The 18,654-nt window shown below is 51.2% G+C and overlaps 1 protein-coding gene across 3 annotated transcripts in view; it reads left to right on the top strand.

Moving 5' to 3' along the window:
* Positions 1 to 18,654, top strand: part of LOC111855928 (zinc finger protein 385C-like) — a 111,678-nt gene that overhangs the window by 27,058 nt on the left and 65,966 nt on the right. Inside the window, exons 1-2 of one of the 3 annotated variants that reach the window (XM_023835436.2) lie at positions 278 to 403; positions 12,328 to 12,591. The exons of 1 other annotated variant lie outside the window; for it this stretch is intronic. In XM_023835436.2, coding sequence (XP_023691204.2) covers positions 289 to 403; positions 12,328 to 12,591 — 379 coding nt within the window. In that variant the 5' untranslated portion in view covers positions 278 to 288. Of the gene's footprint in view, positions 1 to 277; positions 404 to 12,327; positions 12,592 to 18,654 lie in introns of those variants that run through there. One more of the 3 variants, XM_023835437.2, reaches the window with a different exon arrangement.

Below are 18,654 nucleotides of genomic sequence, written 5' to 3'. Positions count from 1 at the left end.
TCTGTCACTCGTGGGAGTTTTACTTATACTAAAATGTTCTGAGGGCAGAACGAAAAATAATTGGTTCAGAGAGATAACCAATCGGATTGTAGGGGAGGTGGGTCTAAGCAAATAGAGAAGGCTGAACAAAGACATCTGATTGGTTGGACTCGCCTCCTCTCTAATATGATTGGTTATTTCTCTGAACCAATAAGGACACTTGCTTCTGTCATATAAATCACTGTAATTGATTCATTGAGTCCAGGTGGAAATGCGGTAGTAATTTCAGGGTAGCTGACTTGTCCATAAATGTGTCCAGTTATTTGTACTGTCTTGCTTTGTCGACTCTTTACAATGGACCGCTCCACCGACGACACTCCTTTTGGTAATTCTACGCCTGTACAACTGGCAACATTAACTCTGAGTAAGTCTTAACGAAAACAGGGATAAGAAATGAGCACTTATGATGAAATGCGATCTGGTCATCGAAGCCCCCGATGGCATCTGTGTCCCCAGGCTCAGCGAAACAGCCCCCGGAGCAACACACTGCACATAACGCCTGTCCTATAGGCCTAAAGCTGCCTCCCCTTGTTTTCCGTATTTCCCAGTTAGCATTTCAGCCCCCCCCCCCCCATTTAACAGGTGCTGCTACGGTTATCCCAGTTACGGCAGCGTTCGATAAATGCAAATGTCGGCAGGTTAACGAGAAAAAAAATCAAAAAGTATAATTGCAGCATGTGTGGTAACGCTGTGCAGTGCAGAGGTCCGTGGAGTTGCAGGCCTGCCGAAGGTTTGAAAGAGTACAGGAGCTGCTTTCTGGATACAGACGTGTATGGATTTGTGGAGACCAACCGCCAGAGACACCTGCTGTCATATGTAGGAGGGTGCAGATGTTTTGTGGACATGCTGAGGTTGCTGACAAGCCCCCCTACCTATATAGGGGGCTGCGGTCACTTTATTTTTTGAGTTAAAAAAAATATGTTTTGAAATCCATTTAGCGATTTATCTCGTATTCCCGTATACATTTTGTACAAATTTTATACCCCCCCGGCCGCTCGGCTAATATCATGTTTGGTATTTCAGGCCTATTGCAGGCCTAACCTCCCCGTTCCTTCCCCCGGAAATCTGCGCGTCACATGATTCGTTCACCGTAATGTAGCGTCTGCCATCACACAACCTTGAAATCAGAAAGGATTTTTTGGGGGATAGCATGGGGTGTAGTGTGAAGGCTGTGTGTTTTCAGCCTACATCTTTATTTTGAGCATAAACATTCCGATTATTTGATATTCCACATACTTGTCGATCGTCCGTGTTGGTGTCAGCTGCAGTCCGGTCGCCATCCGGCTCATCGTGACGCATGTTTGCCTCGCTGAGATTAACGTGCTGTGATACTGTAGCTGTAGGTGTCGCGCTGACAGTCTGTTCTCACGGCGTACAGCAGCGGAAACGAGGCACACGAGCTGTGGCACTTTCGAAATTGCCTGATGACTAAAGTGCGAGTGTCTTCCTGAGTCTCGTCTCCCCACCGTTCACATGGGCTTGTCAGGAGTCGTTTGTGTGCCTCCTGCCAGCCCTTGCAGTAAAGCCTGAAGCCCAGCTTCTGTTAGCAGCGACTGGCCTTGATCTGTAGCCCTTCAGCTGCCATCAAAATTAAACTTGTTTACTCCACTTTCTCAAATCTACTTGTCAGTTAGACTTACTGGACATTTCTTATGAAACCGTAATAACGTTTCATTTTCTGTTTAATTCACTGCATATTTTCAGTGTTGTCAAGCCAGGGTTGACCATGCAGCTTAGGCTGTGACTCGTACCCTTGACGAAGTCACTAGCCGTGTCACAGTTTGATTCGGCTAACAAATATCCAGTTGGAACGAATCAGTTTGCATGATTATTTGAAGGTTAGAGTTTTGACATTATTCAGAGAAGAGTATTTTTTTTTAAACCCTGCAGGACATTTAAATTCCATCAATGCCAAATAGTCCCTCCATGTGTAAAAGTAAGAGGAATTTTTAAATGATGCTTTTTGGTATTTTTAAATCTATATTATTATGCCTGCAATTTTAGGTTGGACAACAGCGACAGCTCGAAGTCACTTTCCACTATACATAGAGCTTATGATTGTGGCTGGTGATGATAGATCCACCTTAAATTGCCAGCATAGTCAATAACCCACTCAAACGCAGGACTGAGTCACCTTGGCGAGACGGAGAGGTCTGGCGTGCGCCGAATCCACGCCCACGCCGCACTGTTTACGTTAATAGCCAGTTAGCGCTCGGTTACTGAATGCAAGTTTGATTTGCCACACAGACACCTGCATCATATTTGCAGAGGGTTATTTGTGCAAGGTATGCTTGATAGATCAGAGCTTTCGTTGGGAGTCAAGGAGTCACCACTCTGTGGATGGTGACCAGGCTGGCAAGTCAAGTTAAGTTAAGTTAAGCCAAGTCAAGAGGGGTTTTATTATCACACCAACCATATAGAGTAGACAACATGCAGTGACATGAAATTACATTCCCCGGACTGCGGTGCTACATATATAAATATAGATGAAGTCTAGCGTAACGTTTGGAATGGATTTGCAGGTTGTTTTGCTGGTCGTTTTCGTCGTTTCGACGTTTAGCAGAGTTCCTCTGGTACTCGCCTGTAAGGAGAAGCAGGTGCGAGACGTGTGGAGGTGGCAGATGCTCCCAGTTCCAGTGAAGAGCCGAGTGTCCGCCAGGCCTCGCAGGCATTCGTGCTCAGGCAGAATCAGCAGTCAGCACTGTTTGACATCGGCGCTCTTGATTGGTGAAAATCCCAGTTTGATTGGGAGAGGGAGGCAGGGGGCCGGTTGAACGGAGCACAGCATGTGTCTGGGACTTGAAAGCGTTCCACCATGAGAGCGAGCGGCCTGGGTAATGGCATGTCAGTCCCTAGGGAGCTGGTGTCAATGCAGAGCTTGTTGGGTTAATGCTGGCCGTAATCTCCTGGCAACGAGCGACTGGCGTCCGCGCCGGAAACGCGGTCCGGTAGCGGCTGCCTCGACTCAACGTTCCTCAAGGACGCAAAGATGCAAAGCCTTGCTCGGCCTTAATTTGCCAGACCACAAATCCTAGGCGTCACAGCCAGAAAGTGTGTTAAGAGGTTGATCGAATTACGCAAGTTTGTCAGATGAGACCCCCCCCCCACCCACCGCTTTTTATCCTGCTCAACATGCCGGGACAGGCCTTGCTTATCTCCCTAATTAATTCCCTCTTCTGAGATAATGACATTAGCAGGCAGCGACTCTGAGCCTAATGCAATCAGCTCCCGGCGATGACGACCCGTCCGGGGCTTCGCTGGAAGATCTCCGCAGACCTGGACAGGGGAACTTTTCTTTCGGGTCCTCGGAGCGTCTGATGCTTGGAGAGCTGGCTACGAAGGAGAAGGACCATGAGGGTTACATGAATCCTGAGCCGATTCGTGTGTTGAGCTGCTGGGTTCTTCTTCGACTTCTTCCACCCGTGTCTCTTATGAAAAATGCGTGGGATGGTGCTTTTGCAAATGAGCCCATTCTGAGGTGAACACAGCTGGGTCGGAGTCATACGCCTACTGTAAGACCAGGGTGGGACATTGACTTGACTTAACTTGACTGGACCGGGCCGGGCTGGACTTGACTTGACTTGACTGGACTGGACTGGACTTGACTGGACTGGACTGGACCGGACTGGACTGGACTTGAGGCTGAGGACAAACTTCCACTGATCACCTGTGATCAGTTGTTAGTGTTTTAAGGTCTTTGTTTCATCAGGAGGAAAGAATAATTGTCAGTAACGGTCCTGCTTTCGAGAGCTGCGAGAGATGTCAGGGAAAATGTCAGGCAATCATTTAACTTAATATTGATTCACACCATAAAAAGATTTTTTAAATGTTTTTTCTTTATTCGTCTGTATTCATCAGTCATTCTCATCCTTAACCTTTCAGAACTCGAAATTGGAAAATATAATGTAAATAACCAAACAATTTGTATTACTGCATAAACACTCTGCAGAGCTTTTGAGCGAGCACACAATCTAATTTTTGTTTTTTGTTTTACACAGTTTCTTCATAAATAATTTTTTTTTGGTCCCCATGAAAGTCTTTAGCGACGAGATATTAAAAAGTTACTTTATGAAGATCAGGAAGAAGACAAACCCAGTGATGGAAGCAGTTATTAGCTACCCGGAATCTCAAGGAGGTTTCTGAAAATGACATGGACGTCAGTAGTTTTTCCTGACGCACATTTTATTAGTTTCACAATGTTGTCAGGAAGAATAACGTGGGAAAATCCGGGAAAAAATTAGCGTTAAACTGACAGAGCTACTTTGAAGAGCTGTCTCGAGTCATGGCTTATCTGTTGAGTCACATTCCAAATTCTGAGGATCATTTTCTCCGGAGCAGTTTTGAGAGTTTCAGTCCCCCCCCCCCCACCCCCTGGTCTCTCTGTAGCGCTCCAAGCTCTTCCACGAAGCCCCAGTTCCCCTTAGTCCCAAAGCGGAACGGCACATCATTCTCGCCGCCCTTTCCGAGACGCGCGCCTCGCTGCCCCACAGCTGGCCTGCCGTTTGCGGGAGATGCATGTGTCGTCGCATTCTATGCGCGGTGCCCCCTGGGATTACAGAATTACACCGGGGGCCCCGTAACGGGAGCGCAGGCGTGTCTGACCGTCCCTCACCCTTTATCACACCCCAGCTGCTGAGGACGTCCTTCATGGAAAAATAACAAAAAAAACATCGCCCGCAGTGGGCTTTCGAGAGCAGCGTAGTGGAAATAGCGATGACACCTGCATTCTTCTTCTCCCCCTATTGCATGGGGGGGGGGAGGGGGGTGGGCACTGTGTCCATGCTACTGTGGACCCGTCTTTCACGAGATAGGGGTGGCTGGTCGGTGAGGGCCAGAGCGGAGAAGGTACCTGGTCGATTGGATGGACTGCTGGATTAAAACATGTCTGTGGACTTTGGGGGTCCCCCAAGATTTTGCCAATTGGGGGGGGGGGGGGGGTCCATGATATCTCTTGCCAAATTTGATACATTTTCCTGGCCCACATGCCCGGGAAAATGCCCGGTATGCCCGATAGCCATCCAGCCCGGCCCGGCCCGGCCGCTTGTTAGGGTTCCCCAGGGTCTGACCAAATCAAATTTCATGAGGAGGTCTGGGCAATTCATCTAGCTGAAAGACAAAGAACACAGTCGCTGGAGATCAGGACGGGATGGCATGTTGTCAGAATGGCAAAATGCCCCCCCCCCACACACACACACACACACACACACCCTCCCAAAACAGGTCGATCTGTGCACCCTATCATTTTAATCCCCGTTGCTCTCTACCCCGCCCTGTATCTGGGGAATGGTCTTCCTGTTAGGGATGTGATTGTAAGGGTGACACGCAGAGACAGAGGGGCGCAGTCCTCGTTACGGACAGCGAGGTGCTCTGGACAGTAATAGAGATGTAAGTGGGGGGGTGTGCAGGAGCTGGAGTGGCGGCAGGGAGCTTGTCAGCCAGCAGGGGGGGTGTCGCTGTTTTATAAGTACTGATTTATACTGTGGTGTAAATCCACTATCTGGCAACTGTTTAGTGTTTAGTTTTATGTGCAGATCAGATCCAGGCTGTTGGCACTGGTATGCATGCCTGTGTATGTGTGCATGTGCGTGTGTGAAACTGAATATAAAAACACACGCACATACATTCTATGTCTTTGTGGGGACTCTCATTCATTTCTATGGGCATAGCCCTAATCCCTTAACCATAGGTAACCAAAGAAAATGCAAAGATTTTGGTCTTTTTAGTTTTTTTGATTCCATTCAGAGATGTTTATAAAATTGAGGTTGTCCTTATGGGGACCGAAAAAATCTGGCCCCCACAATGTATTAATTAGAAACACACACACACACATTGATAGCGTCTCCAGCCAAGGCCGGGTGACAGAATGTGGCCGACAGAATGCATGACATGTGACTGCGGCCCTCAGGCTAACCTTAGCCCCTGTTGCTAACCGGAAGCGAAGGTCGGGTGGCAGGTGCAGCATGGGGCGGGCCATGGTAAAGACACGGCGCCCCCAGTGGTCAGTGCATTTACTCCCCACCCGGTTAGATCAGGGGGGCGGCCGTTGGCCTGGACTCCTGTCTCTGATCCCAGCTCCAGAGGCCCAGACACATTTTGCAGATGACGGGCCCTTCAAAGCGATCACCATCAGCAGACGTCGAGCTCTCTCTGCCGTACGCTCCTCTCCTTCTTCTCGGAAGCCGACAGAATGGTACAGACCACTTTTTGCTGCATTAACGCTCTTTCTTGTTTTTATCTTGTGGCCATTTTCTAAATAGAAACGACTGATGAGTGAAGCACCCTCCTCCTCCACCATCCTCAGCGATATTGTCTGAAAATCACGCTTTTTTCCCCTCATATTTGGTATTTTTCTGAAATATACGCAAATATATGTAGTACCGTCTGCTCTCAGACCCACACTTAAGCCGAGATGAGGTCCTCTAATTGGGGCAGGCCCTGGGACTGGGTTCCAAATTTAGTCCATACTGCAGTCCTCAGTGACCATTAATGCCCCTTATTGTTGGTCCTTCTCCGTGTGTCTGTGTGTGTATGTATTTGTGTGATATTCACAGCTTTTTTTTTTGTTGCTATTTTTACGACCGCCAGCAGGGGGCCCCGCATAACCCGCCGGGTGGATTATTATGTTTACGAGCGTGTTTCAGGTGCGAGTCATTTATCGCTTTAAGGGACGCCTCGCGTGAGGGGTATTTACAGGGCCACCGGGGGACTCATTTCACTGCCTGCCGGGGATCTCGTGCTCGTGCGTCGTCTTGGCCGATCCACTTGGTTTTCTGCAGATGTACAGGGTTTCCTAAACCCCTGGATGGTGTATCGCCACCCCTGACCTACAGTTACCATGGCAAGGTAAACAAAGTCACGGCTGCGTTGGTTAAGCTGTATGTATGAGCGCTGTAGATATGTTATTCAAATCTCTCAGGTCGGCTGCATTATTCGAAGAGCTGAGTAGCTGTTCTTGACTTATTTGGGTGGGAAGGTCAGATCAAGCTCTGGACCGGAGGAAGTGAGCCCCAGGACGACCAGGGATGCTGCACTTTGAGAATTATGGAGATCGACAAGGAGACCCATCGGTGACCAGCATGCTTTGATCATTGACTTCCTCATGGGGGGCTAGTGCTGCATGCTAATGCAGAAGTGCCTGTTCCATCCCTAAAAAGGGCACTCTGCCCCCCTCCCATGCCCCATTCTGCCCCCCTTCCGTGCCCCATTCTGCCCCCCTCCCCTGACCCATTCTGCCCTTTCCAGCACCGGGAAAGATGTGCTTAAATTCACTTCTCCGATTGGTCAGAGCTCAAACACTTTTATTTTGTGTGTGTGTGTGTGTGTGTGTGTGTGTCTGTGTGTTGCACCTAGTGTCTCTCTTCCTGCAAACATGGAGATTAGGAGGAAGCACAGATTTACTGGCCGTCACAGATGCTTATTTACCCCCCGCTTGTGGTTTTGCCTTTGGGGAGAGCCTCCCCCCGGCAGCTCGCTGGTTCCCCCGCCCCATAAATTGCCTGCCAGGCCCCCACACCTCTGTCGTGGTTGGCAGAGAACATCAAAAGTGTTTATCCGTGATGGGAAAAGTGCACAAGCTACAGCCACACGCCTCCGATTATCATAATATATAATGATTATATAATTCTTATATTACAGATAATTGCAATCGCGTGGCCCCCACAAAAGTAATGGTATGAATAATGCCAATAATGTTGTAATTATGGTAATTATGCTGATCCAGAGGCCGCGTGTCCTGTTTGCCGTCGCAATGAGGTGAAATGCCTTTGTGTGTCTTGCAAGAGGTTTGCATGTAACCGCGAGGGTCGCCCGCTGTGATTGGTGCAGGGGGCCCTTTGCCCCTCCCCCGCCACATCGTCTATGGCTCTGTAGCTGTGGGGATGTTTAGGTTGTCTGTTCCGTTCTCAAGGAGTGAGATGGTGGAATTTTTCACCCCTTGTCTATCGGAATGCAGGTGAAACTTGCAGTCGACCTTAGGTGTGAATTGGCGCGCGAAAGCTTGCAGTTGTTGGTCGGTTAGCCAAAGCGCCTTAAACTTGATTGGTCAGGATGACTGAGTGGGGAAATGCTACAGCAGGGCCCCTTCCTAGGATCCAGGCAATGACGTCATCTTTGGAGGAGGCGGAGCCTCTAGAGAAATGCCCGGCAACCTGGACCGTATTCCCAGCAGATGTGCGGCAGTAGGGTTATTTATGACCTGTTAGGCGTGGCCAAGGTGACCTTGGTCGTCCTGCTGTCTGCCGGCTGCCCACGTGTCCGTCGGCACTCGACTCGCCACTCGAGGTGGTTTAGGGGTTTCTGCTTTCAGATGACGGCATATGTGCGTATGTTTGGGTGTCTGCTTCAGCTGTCGGAACTGGGCTCTTCATAACTGGGAGGAAGAGGCCCCCTCCGTATGACCCGGGCGGGCCTGCTCTGATGTGAGGCCGAGGGACTGGTGATGTCCCAGACGTCGCTTTTGAACACAAGATCAAGGACCTGAAGACGTCAGGCAGCGCCCCCTATGGGTCTGGGGGGGCTTTGAAGCGTCGCGCTCAGCTTGTGCCATGAGAGGCGCCGGGATGAGGAGGGGTGGCCTTGACGACCCCATGAAGGGCTTCATTATCCTGTGCCAAGACAGAACAGCGTTCAGATCCATTTCAGCACCTTCTGGGGAATCTGACTAAGGCCTTACATATATGAATAGGGCTACAGTCACGTTTTCTAGTAAGTGTTTATGTTCATAAATAACTTTGGGCTTCCAAAACGAACCAGGGAAAATGGGTCTGCTGGAAGTGATTTGGATTTTGGTGTTTTATTTGCCGTTCAGGTTTCCTTGTAAATTATCTGCAGAAGATATATAAGAAAAATAGTATTTCTACTGGTTTTGTTGGTTGTCTGCTGGTTATCGCCCATTTAGCTGTGGAGCCTCAAGCGATCGGTAAGATTTGCCCAGAGAGCCCTGCTGGAAAGGAGGGATGGTTTATGTGGAGGCTGTCCAAAGACCTTCCTCTGCCACAGCGGTTACCAGAGTGATATATCCCTCATCCTCTTTCAGTACTTCACAGCCTCAGAAGTGTACACCCATCAGAATGCCGCTTCCTTAATCCCGTAAACTTCATATCGATCGCAGATATCAAAGCAACCTGCTGCACTTTTAAATCCACAGCCTGCCGAATTGGAAATCTGCACAGCGTGGGTCGAATATGAAGGAAGACGCTGTGTTAATGTGCTGTTTGCTTTACTCGTACGTGGCTTTGGACAAAAGCGTTCTGGAATAAATGTATTCTGGGTTATAGTCGCTGTGTGACGATGACATGTTTGTGGAAGGGATGGATTTCCGCATGGATCCCTTGAATCACCCCGCCGCGCTATTAAACGTCCCGTTAAACGTTGAGAGAGTGGCATGAATGCTGATTAAGGTAAAATGGTGGGTGTGCACATCAGGATCTGCCAGCTTACTTCCCTGCAGTTGAACTCCCTAGAAAAGCTGCAAGACACATCTGTATAAATGTGTATAATTGTTTGGATAAACACTGTTATCTGAGGAGCTAAATTGTGGAATAAACACAGCAAGCCTTCTTAGAGCTGTGTGCATAATGTCCAACCCTGCTGGGAGGTCAGGCAGTGGTGAGAGTAGCGGAGCGCAGTGGCACAGGTGTCCCAGGCAGTGGTGAGAGTAGCGGAGCGCAGTGGCACAGGTATCCCAGGCAGTGGTGAGAGTAGCGGAGCGCAGTGGCACAGGTGTCCCAGGCAGTGGTGAGAGTAGCGGAGCGCAGTGGCACAGGTATCCCAGGCAGTGGTGAGAGTAGCGGAGCGCAGTGGCACAGGTGTCCCAGGCAGTGGTGAGAGTAGCGGAGCGCAGTGGCACAGGTGTCCCAGGCAGTGGTGAGAGTAGCGGAGCGCAGTAGCACAGGTGTCCCAGGCAGTGGTGAGAGTAGCGGAGCGCAGTGGCACAGGTATCCCAGGCAGTGGTGAGAGTAGCGGAGCGCAGTGGCGCAGGTGTCCCAGGCAGTGGTGAGAGTAGCGGAGCGCAGTGGCACAGGTATCCCAGGCAGTGGTGAGAGTAGCGGAGCGCAGTGGCACAGGTATCCCAGGCAGTGGTGAGAGTAGCGGAGCGCAGTGGCACAGGTGTCCCATGCAGTGGTGAGAGTAGCGGAGCGCAGTGGCGCAGGTGTCCCAGGCAGTGGTGAGAGTAGCGGAGCGCAGTGGCACAGGTGTCCCAGGCAGTGGTGAGAGTAGCGGAGCGCAGTGGCGCAGGTGTCCCAGGCAGTGGTGAGAGTAGCGGAGCGCAGTGGCACAGGTATCCCAGGCAGTGGTGAGAGTAGCGGAGCGCAGTGGCGCAGGTGTCCCAGGCAGTGGTGAGAGTAGCAGAGCGATGGAGACGTGGTGGAAGCGGGGCACAGGGGAGGAGCAGTGAAGACATTGTGGAGGTGGGGGAGAGAGAGGGGGCAGCAGAGCTGGGTGGAGGAGGGGTAGATGGAAGGGACAGTAGTGGCGGGGTAATGGTGGGGCAGAGGAGCACGGTGGGACAAAGCGGCAGCTGAGGGTATTGCGTGCGGAGAGGGACACAGCCGAGATAATGAGGAACGTAAACATGAGCCGCCTGGCGATCAGCCGAGCCGAGCCAGACTGAGCTGAACCGAGCCGAGCCGAGCTGAACCGAGCCGAGCTGAACCGAGCCGAACCGAGCCGAGCTGAGCTGAACCGAGCCGAACCGAGCCAAGCCACACCGACCTGAACTGAGCCACACCGAGCTGAACCGAGCCACACCGAGCTGAACCGAGCCGAGCTGAGCGCTGATCTTTTCCTCCCTCTGCTGCTTTTAATTTGTTTCTTTTCTCCTCACGGGTCCCTGATGCAGCGTTTAAATTGCTTGGCACTGGCCTGCATAGTAGGTGCAGCGTCACTGGAAATGAGGTTTTTTAGCGAGAAGAAGCAGCATGCAGGGCGTGTTCTGTGAGAAGGAGCGTTTAGAAAGCTGGGCTCTGTGTCTGTGTGTGTGTGTGTGTGTGTGTGTGTGTGTGTCTGTCTGTCTGTGTGTGTGTGTGTCTGTCTGTGTGTGTGTGTGTGTGTCTGTCTCTGTGTGTGTGTGTGTCTGTGTGTGTCTGTCTGTGTGTCTGTCTGTCTGTCTCTGTGTGTGTGTGTCTGTCTGTGTGTCTGTCTGTCTGTCTCTGTGTGTGTGTGTCTGTCTGTCTCTGTGTGTCTGTCTGTCTCTGTGTGTGTGTGTCTGTCTGTGTTTGTGTGTGTGTGTGTGTCTTTGTGTGTGTCTGTCTTTGTGTGTGTGTGTGTGTGTCTGTCTGTGTGTGTGTGTGTCTTTGTGTGTGTCTGTCTTTGTGTGTGTGTGTGTGTCTGTCTGTGTGTGTGTGTTTGTGTGTGTGTGTCTGTCTGTCTGTGTATCTGTTCACAATCACAAACGGTTATTCACAATCATGCCCTGTCAAGCATCCAGATCAGGGATGGCCAGTCTTTTCCAGAAAAATCTCTTGTGTATGCAGATTTTTTCTGCAACTCCCTAATTAGATTACTAATTAGAGGACTGATTGGCTGAAGGGTTTGAACCTGGGTTTGAACAGCTGACCTAAAGCTTATCCCACAAACCTGCGAACACACCGGCCCTTTGCAGATGCACAAGTTTGTCCACCCTTGATCCAGATCAACATGCCTTAGTGACTGGGGTCTCCCCCTCTGAGAAGGACCTGCTGCTACTGTAACAGTGTCTCCAGCACCGACGCCCCCTACTGGCCGGGCTGTTAGCATTTCTCTGGAAGTAAAGGTGGATTAATGACATAATGGAGAGGGATCACGCCGCATCATTAATTACCTGAGTGGTATCTGCTCTGTACTTTATTGGGAAGTCATGGTGCCCGAAGCGGGGGGGGTTGGGGGAGCGAGGCAGTAGGCAGATGATGGCCATCAAGCAGCAGTGGGGGGCATTTGGAATTCCGGGCCTTTCCTTTCCATTCATGAGGTTATTCCGAAAGCAAGCATCAGAACCATTTGGGAACCATCAGAAAGGCACCGTGGACATTCTGTAACCTTTTAGAAAACCAGTTAGCGGTGGACCGGCGCCCTCTTGTGGCAGACTGCAGAACTGAGCACATCTGCCAAGATGCCGTTTCTCTTTGTCCTTTTCGTTTTTTCGCAAGTCTCTATCCAGGGCAATCGCCTGAGAGGCCCCATTGACACAGTTCATGCTCAGAGAGAGGGGGTGATTGAGCGCCACCTATGGGTAGGCCTGCACTGGCCCCATTTTTGTGAATCAGGTGGAACTCAGGTCCCTGTTTCACACGTCTCCTGTCGCCCCTTCAGGGATGAAGCGCAGCTTCAGCCCAGCCGGCGAACTCCGGGGCGGCCCGTCGCCGGAGAGCGAGCCCTGCGGCACGGCGTCTGACGGCCAGCAGGGGGCGCCGGAGCACAGGCCCAAGCGGGAGAGGAAGCACAAGACATATACGCTGTGTGAGGTTTGCAACATCCAGCTGAACTCCCCAGCGCAGGCGCAGATACACTACAACGGCAAGTCGCACCAGAAGAGGCTCAAGCAGCTGGCCAGCGGCAAGCCCCTCGGCATCGTGGGTAAGGCCCCACCCCCTTGCCCAAGGCAACATGGCTGCAGTGTGACAGTGTCACATGTTGAGATCAATTTAGCAGCCAAAAATGGGTATTTTCCTTATGAACCTTTCTGAAATGCAAGCAGACGGATTTAGATGACTAAAGAGCAGAGGTGGAAAGTTCAGGTCCAGAAAGTACAAATCCAGACCAAGATTTTGTTTCAACCAGCTAATTGAGTATAACGAGTCAGTCACAGAGTACTCAACTGTTTGGTTGGAACAAAATCTTGGTCTGGATTTATACTTTCTGGACCTGAACTATCCACCTCTCACAGAGAATAGCCAGCATCCGCAGAGTCTCCTGCGGTCCGCCGCTGTGCTTCTGATCAGGCAGGGCTCTGCTCTGGACTCGCTCCCTTGATGAGCAGCTGCTGACTGGTCCCGGGTGCAGCCCAGTATGTTGCACTCAGCAGCACCATCCGGAGTGTCACCCTCTTCTGGTTTTTTTTGTACCGCGCTTGGCTGTCAAAAGCCAGCCATTCATCTGTAATCGTCCTGCATACTCACCGGTCTGTTTTGGCAGAAGAGGGCAGTAATTCTCTTTGAAGGGGGTTTGGACCAGAACAAAGTGATGGAGGCCCAGATTTCGGGTGGATGGTCTGTGTTTACAAAGGCCCAAGTTGCAATCTGTAGATCACATGGCTGCGTCAGCCACTTGGCTTTCCAGATGGGGGCGGAGTGGGGTCTCCAGGGGGTAGGGGGTAGACCCCTGACAGCGTTCCACCCCTCTCATGTGCTCACCCTCGAGTGTTATTTAAAGGCACATCCCCCCTGCAGAGTTTGACCCATTTTCAAATGGGGCTGGGGGGCACAAACATGCATTTCAAAAGAATCTTATGTAAAGTGGTACATTTGAAATGAAGGAATACTTGATGGCTAACATAACGTTTATAAAAACACATACACGTATACACACCTGCCTCAGAATGAACAAAGATCAGCTTCTCAAAGCACTGTGTCTTATGGGAAGATGAATGAGGGACATGATTGGCTGATTGACTAACCAATCAGGTGGGGCATTATTGTCATCATTCGGCTTAGGCATTCTGTGGGTAGCTAATATGGCCGAGGAGCTGAGGTTTTGGGCATTTCTCACATGGAGATGAAGTCCGCGGGTGTAAGAGGGTCTACGCAGCTGCTGATGGTACCGCTGCAGTGGGTCAGACGCCGGGTCCTGGAACCGCTGGGGGGGTGGACGAGAGCCCCATGTGGAGCTGGGCCCTTCGATCGCTGCCAGCCAGCCCTGCGGGACACAGGCCTCATGAAACATGGCCCACATGTGGGCTGACAGGATGGAGTCCGACGAAAGAGGGAACAGCGAGCTGATCCCCGAGAGGTGAACCTCTGGCTCACGAAGAAAGGAGAGCAGATTCCTTCTCTGTGCTCATCTTAAACAGGGGACCGGTCCCAGATTGTTGCATGATCTGCTCTCTCTCTCTCTCTCTCTCTCTCTCATTCTCCTCCTCTTTTCTCTTCCTTCACCTCTCTCACTTCGTTCACGAGGCTCATTAGCATAAAAATCAGGTCTCTAGCAAGGGCAGCCGGGGCTCCTGGACCGGGGGGGGCTTTGTAGGACTAATGGCAGGTTTCCTGCCCTGCGATGAGCCGCTAATCAGCATCCTTTCTTTTAGTCAGTTCTCGGGCTCTGAAATCGCACGGGCATCTGAAAAGCAGGGCGCTGTGCCGCCTTATCTCCCCCAAGCCAGCAGGGGGAGCGTCCTGACAGCACCACGCAGGAATTTGGCCGCCGCCCCAGACAGGGGGCGGGAGGCACTGAGCCAGACAGGAGTCCCTGGCTCCTTCCTCACCATCTGCCGGCTCTGTCACAGTCTCCCCGCTGTCAGTGATCAAGTGTGTCCATGTCTGGAAGGAGGGGGGGCCGGCGTGTGTCCGTTTCCGAAAGGGAAAATTAGCCAGGTAGTGTGTGTGTGGGGGGGGGTTGTATGAGCTGGGGAGTATACAGGGGCAGGGATAAAAGCTGATTGGTCCCCTAGAACACCCCTGACCTATCACTCGCTGATTCAAAGCATCTCATTGGCTAATAAGGGTGGCCCCTCTGTAGGACTTATGCCCCCACCCCCCCATCTAAAAAAAATCCTTGAATCGCCCCAACGTGTGAGACGGGTGGAGCCACTGCCATGTCATGTTGTGTGTAAGCATGTATGTATGTTTGCGTGTGTAGGAAAAGCATGTATGGATTCGGGTTTGAGACAGGAAGTAGAATGTTTCGCTTTGCTTGTTCATTTCCTCCTCTCTGGAACTGGGGGGGGGTGCTTTTATGCTGTTTTGGTCCCTGTTTTTCAGTCGGATCGCACACGAAGGGCATCCGCCTTTCAAGAACGCGAGTGTTAGCTGCCACTGTGCCGGCCTTTCCCTGCCGCTGCATGTCACCCACGCAAGCTGCCTCGGAGTAAACAGTGGCTTGCTAACCCGCTTGGGGGATGTTGTCACCTGCGAGGGGGGGGTGGGGGGAGGTTGAGACACGGACCGACCAACCCTGGGCAAGGAGAATTAGTTGGCCTCAAATAACAGTGATAAAACTGTCTCATTTTATTTCACTGGAAAGTACCGACACCCCCCCCCCCCACCCCCTGAGTTTAGGAAAGACTGCAGGGAGGGGGATACAGACAGGGCAGAGGATTGTGTGTCCTCTTCTGGAGATTGGAGTAGACAGCAGGAGCACAAGCTGCTGCATGTGAATGAACATTATAAGGAGAACGAACATCATTCTTCTATAAGAGGGAGGCAGGCTGGAGATGCGGCTCTGGGTGAGAGGCAGAGGTCTTGATGGGAGTCGGGGCTCTAGTGAGAGGCGGAGCTCTGGATGGGAGGCGGGGCTCTAGTGAGAGGTGGAGCTCTGGATGGGAGGCGGGGCTCTAGTGAGAGGTGGGGCTCTAGGTGAGAGGCGGCGCTCCGGATTGGAGGCGGGGCTCTAGTGAGAGGTGGGGCTCTAGGTGAGAGGCGGAGCTCCGGATTGGAGGCGGGGCTCTAGTGAGAGGTGGGGCTCTAGGTGAGAGGCGGAGCTCCGGATTGGAGGCGGGGCTCTAGTGAGAGGTGGGGCTGTAGGTGAGAGGCGGAGCTCTGGATGGGAGGCGGGGCTCTAGTGAGAGGTGGGGTTCTGGATGGGAAGCGGAGCTCGATGTGAGGGGTGGGGCTCTGTCTGAGATAAGCAGGGCTGTGTGTGTGTGTGTGTGTGTGTGTGTGTGTGTGTGTGTTTGCATGAGGGCCCAGTGCTCATTTCAGCCACAGTCAGTAACGAGCTGCTAAGTCCCCACAGCTGGCAGCTGAGGATTGCATGTGGGGGCGCGGGGGGAGGGGGAATGCTAGGTTAAACCTGTGCATTTTTATACTCCCTGCACCAGAGCTGTATTAAGGGCTGCGGCTTCCCGCATCGCTGTCTTTGCACATCTGCATTTTATCCGATTGCCACATCACCTCGGCCGCGGGTTGGGTCTCGACACATAGTAAAGGCGGGTATGCGGGGGTCCTGCTCACGGCCCGTCCGGTCAGCCCAACCTGGAGGCTATGCTTCAGCTTACCTGCCAGTGGGACTGGCTAGTAATGAGAATCATAGGGACACAAACACCGATTTGGAACAGCCACCATTGATAGCCATGAGCGTTATGAGAACTGAGAAGATCCTATATGTGGAGATGTGTCCATCCAGCCACACGTACCCTGTTCAGGATCGCCGGGGGTCAGGATCCCAGGCAGCACCCTGGACGCGATGCCAGAGTCACGTGAGGGAAGTATTTTTATGTGATGAAAAAAAAACAAACACTGACCTCCATTTTCATGGACTGTGCCCCATCCACAGCTGGTTAAGTGCCCCCCCCCCCGCCCCGCCCAAAGCTGTTTGAATGATTTCATGCTTAATCTCTAGGGAGACGTAAGCAAATGATTTGAAATAGATAAACCAAGTCCCTGACCTGCATTAGAATCAGTTTCAAAAGTAAACAGTGTCGGGCCTATTTACGCGTCCGACGCGGGTAAATCAGGAGTCTGCACGCATCTTCACCTTTCATTTATAAACACTGACGGCCGTTCATTTGGAAATTCAGATACTTAGATAAGGAGCGTGCAAGAAAATAACAGCGGATATACAGCCCCCTAACTTTCCTGTTCTAAAAGGAGACCCAGACACATACAGCAAAATAAATAACGCCGCAAGGTTACGGACATGTTTTCATTTTTTTTTTTTGGTTTCCATTACGAAATTGTCCGTTTAGGAGCAAAGAAAATGAGAGCTGTGGATTGGTAGTTTAGGTGTTTTGGCAGTGTCGGATTTTTGGGGGGTGGCGACAATAAAAGGTGTCAACCAAGGGGGAGGGGTAATCTTCTTGGGGGGGGGGCACTGCTGGTCATTTTTGGGGAGGTGGACCTTTGGTTTCAGCAGCTTGTAGATTTCTCCCGCTACTGTCTGACTACATGTATATCCCGTTAGCATGAAAGAGGCAGTGATGTCACTTCCTGCGGTCTTGGGCCGCCCCGTCGTCAATCGGGCAGCTCCCCGGGCACGAAGGTTCGCTGCTCCTCCTGAAAACGTAGTTAATTTCCTCTCCATCTGCATCGTTTTTTGGAGAAGCCCGGCCATTATGGGCCCTCGAGAGAGCCGGCGCTTGGCGTTTGGCGGACGGTGATTTCCCGGTGTGGATTGGAGGAGGAGAGGAAAGCGACGCTCGTTACCGCCATTTTCGCCGGATGTTTCCACAGAAGTTCACTTTGTCTGTCGAGGATTGCAGACCACTGACTAAATGTAAAATGTGACATTTTTGCCAAGACTGAAACTGTTTCCTTCTGCTATCATGACTGCATTTATGACTGACTTTTTATTACGTGCAGTACAAGCCAAACCCACTTTGCGTTAATCCTCTACGGGTGTAAAAATTCCTAGCTGTTTTTCCAGCTAATAGTGTAAAAGGCATCCTGAAAGTTACAGGTGCCTTTTCCGCAGGAGTGGAAAATCTAGCAGCTGTACAGCCTTCCAAGGATGGAGAAGCCGGAAATGCTCTGTTTATTGGGGGAACATTGAGGTAGAATTAAAATTGGGTGTTCGCTCAACGAGGAGCTCGAAATTTACCCCAGGACTCAAAATGAATGAAGAGAGATGTTTAATGCATCATCTATGCTCAGGATCTTGCCGTGCGCTGAGCGTAGATGATATACGTCCATAGAAGAATCAATATGTCACTTTCATCAGAAATGTCATTCGATTGTGGGAATCGTTTGTGTGTAATATCCATCCATACATCCGTCCGTCTGCCACAGCCATATACGCAGTATGGAGTCAGCAGCACGAAAGACAGTAAACACAGAACGGGATGTTTTGCAAATGCGTGGGTGGTTTTCTCTGTCTGGTGTTGGTGCCTAAGGCTGGTGCAGTGACGCAGTGGCCTCACACGCGTGTGGAGTTTGCATGTTCTCCCCGTGTCATCAGGGGGGGGTTTCCTTCAGGTACTCCGGTTTCCCCCCATATGGATGGATGGATGGATGGATGGGGTAGTGTCTGTTCTAGGCAGCATAGCAGACAAGGCATGGGTACACCCTGGATGGGATGCCAGTCCATTGCTTGAAATGCTAAAATAAAACAAAAAAAAGAAGGTTATGTACCAGAATGCATAATTCCTGCCTATCAGCATAATAAAATCTGACAGATAAAGGGCAGAGTTAGCAAGGGGCAGTTTGTTCCCTTATTTTGCTGGCAGGACAGAATAAATTAGCCAGCTACTTATCGCAGTCATAAATGTAGTTTCGGCGTAAACGCTCCACCTGCTCTTTCGCCCAGTGCTCTCCGACAGACAGTCTGGCTTGTACGCCCGTCTCTCAGAGTGTTAGTTATGCTTTCTGCCGTGACACACTAAAGCAAGCGGCGTCAGGTGACGGAGAGGAGAGTGTGGATAATGCACTGAGGGACAGCCGTTTAATATCATCTCCCTTTCCTCCATATGCTGAATCTGGGGTGATCTACCAATTGTGGCATGGCTTTTTGTTTTTCACCTGTTTAGCTGCTCTCATACCTCCCAGCCAG

This window comes from Paramormyrops kingsleyae, chromosome 22 (assembly GCF_048594095.1).
Source record: "Paramormyrops kingsleyae isolate MSU_618 chromosome 22, PKINGS_0.4, whole genome shotgun sequence".
Classification (NCBI taxonomy): domain Eukaryota; kingdom Metazoa; phylum Chordata; class Actinopteri; order Osteoglossiformes; family Mormyridae; genus Paramormyrops; species Paramormyrops kingsleyae.
Note: the sequence above shows the minus strand (reverse complement) of the source record. Positions and strands in the feature narration are given on the sequence as shown.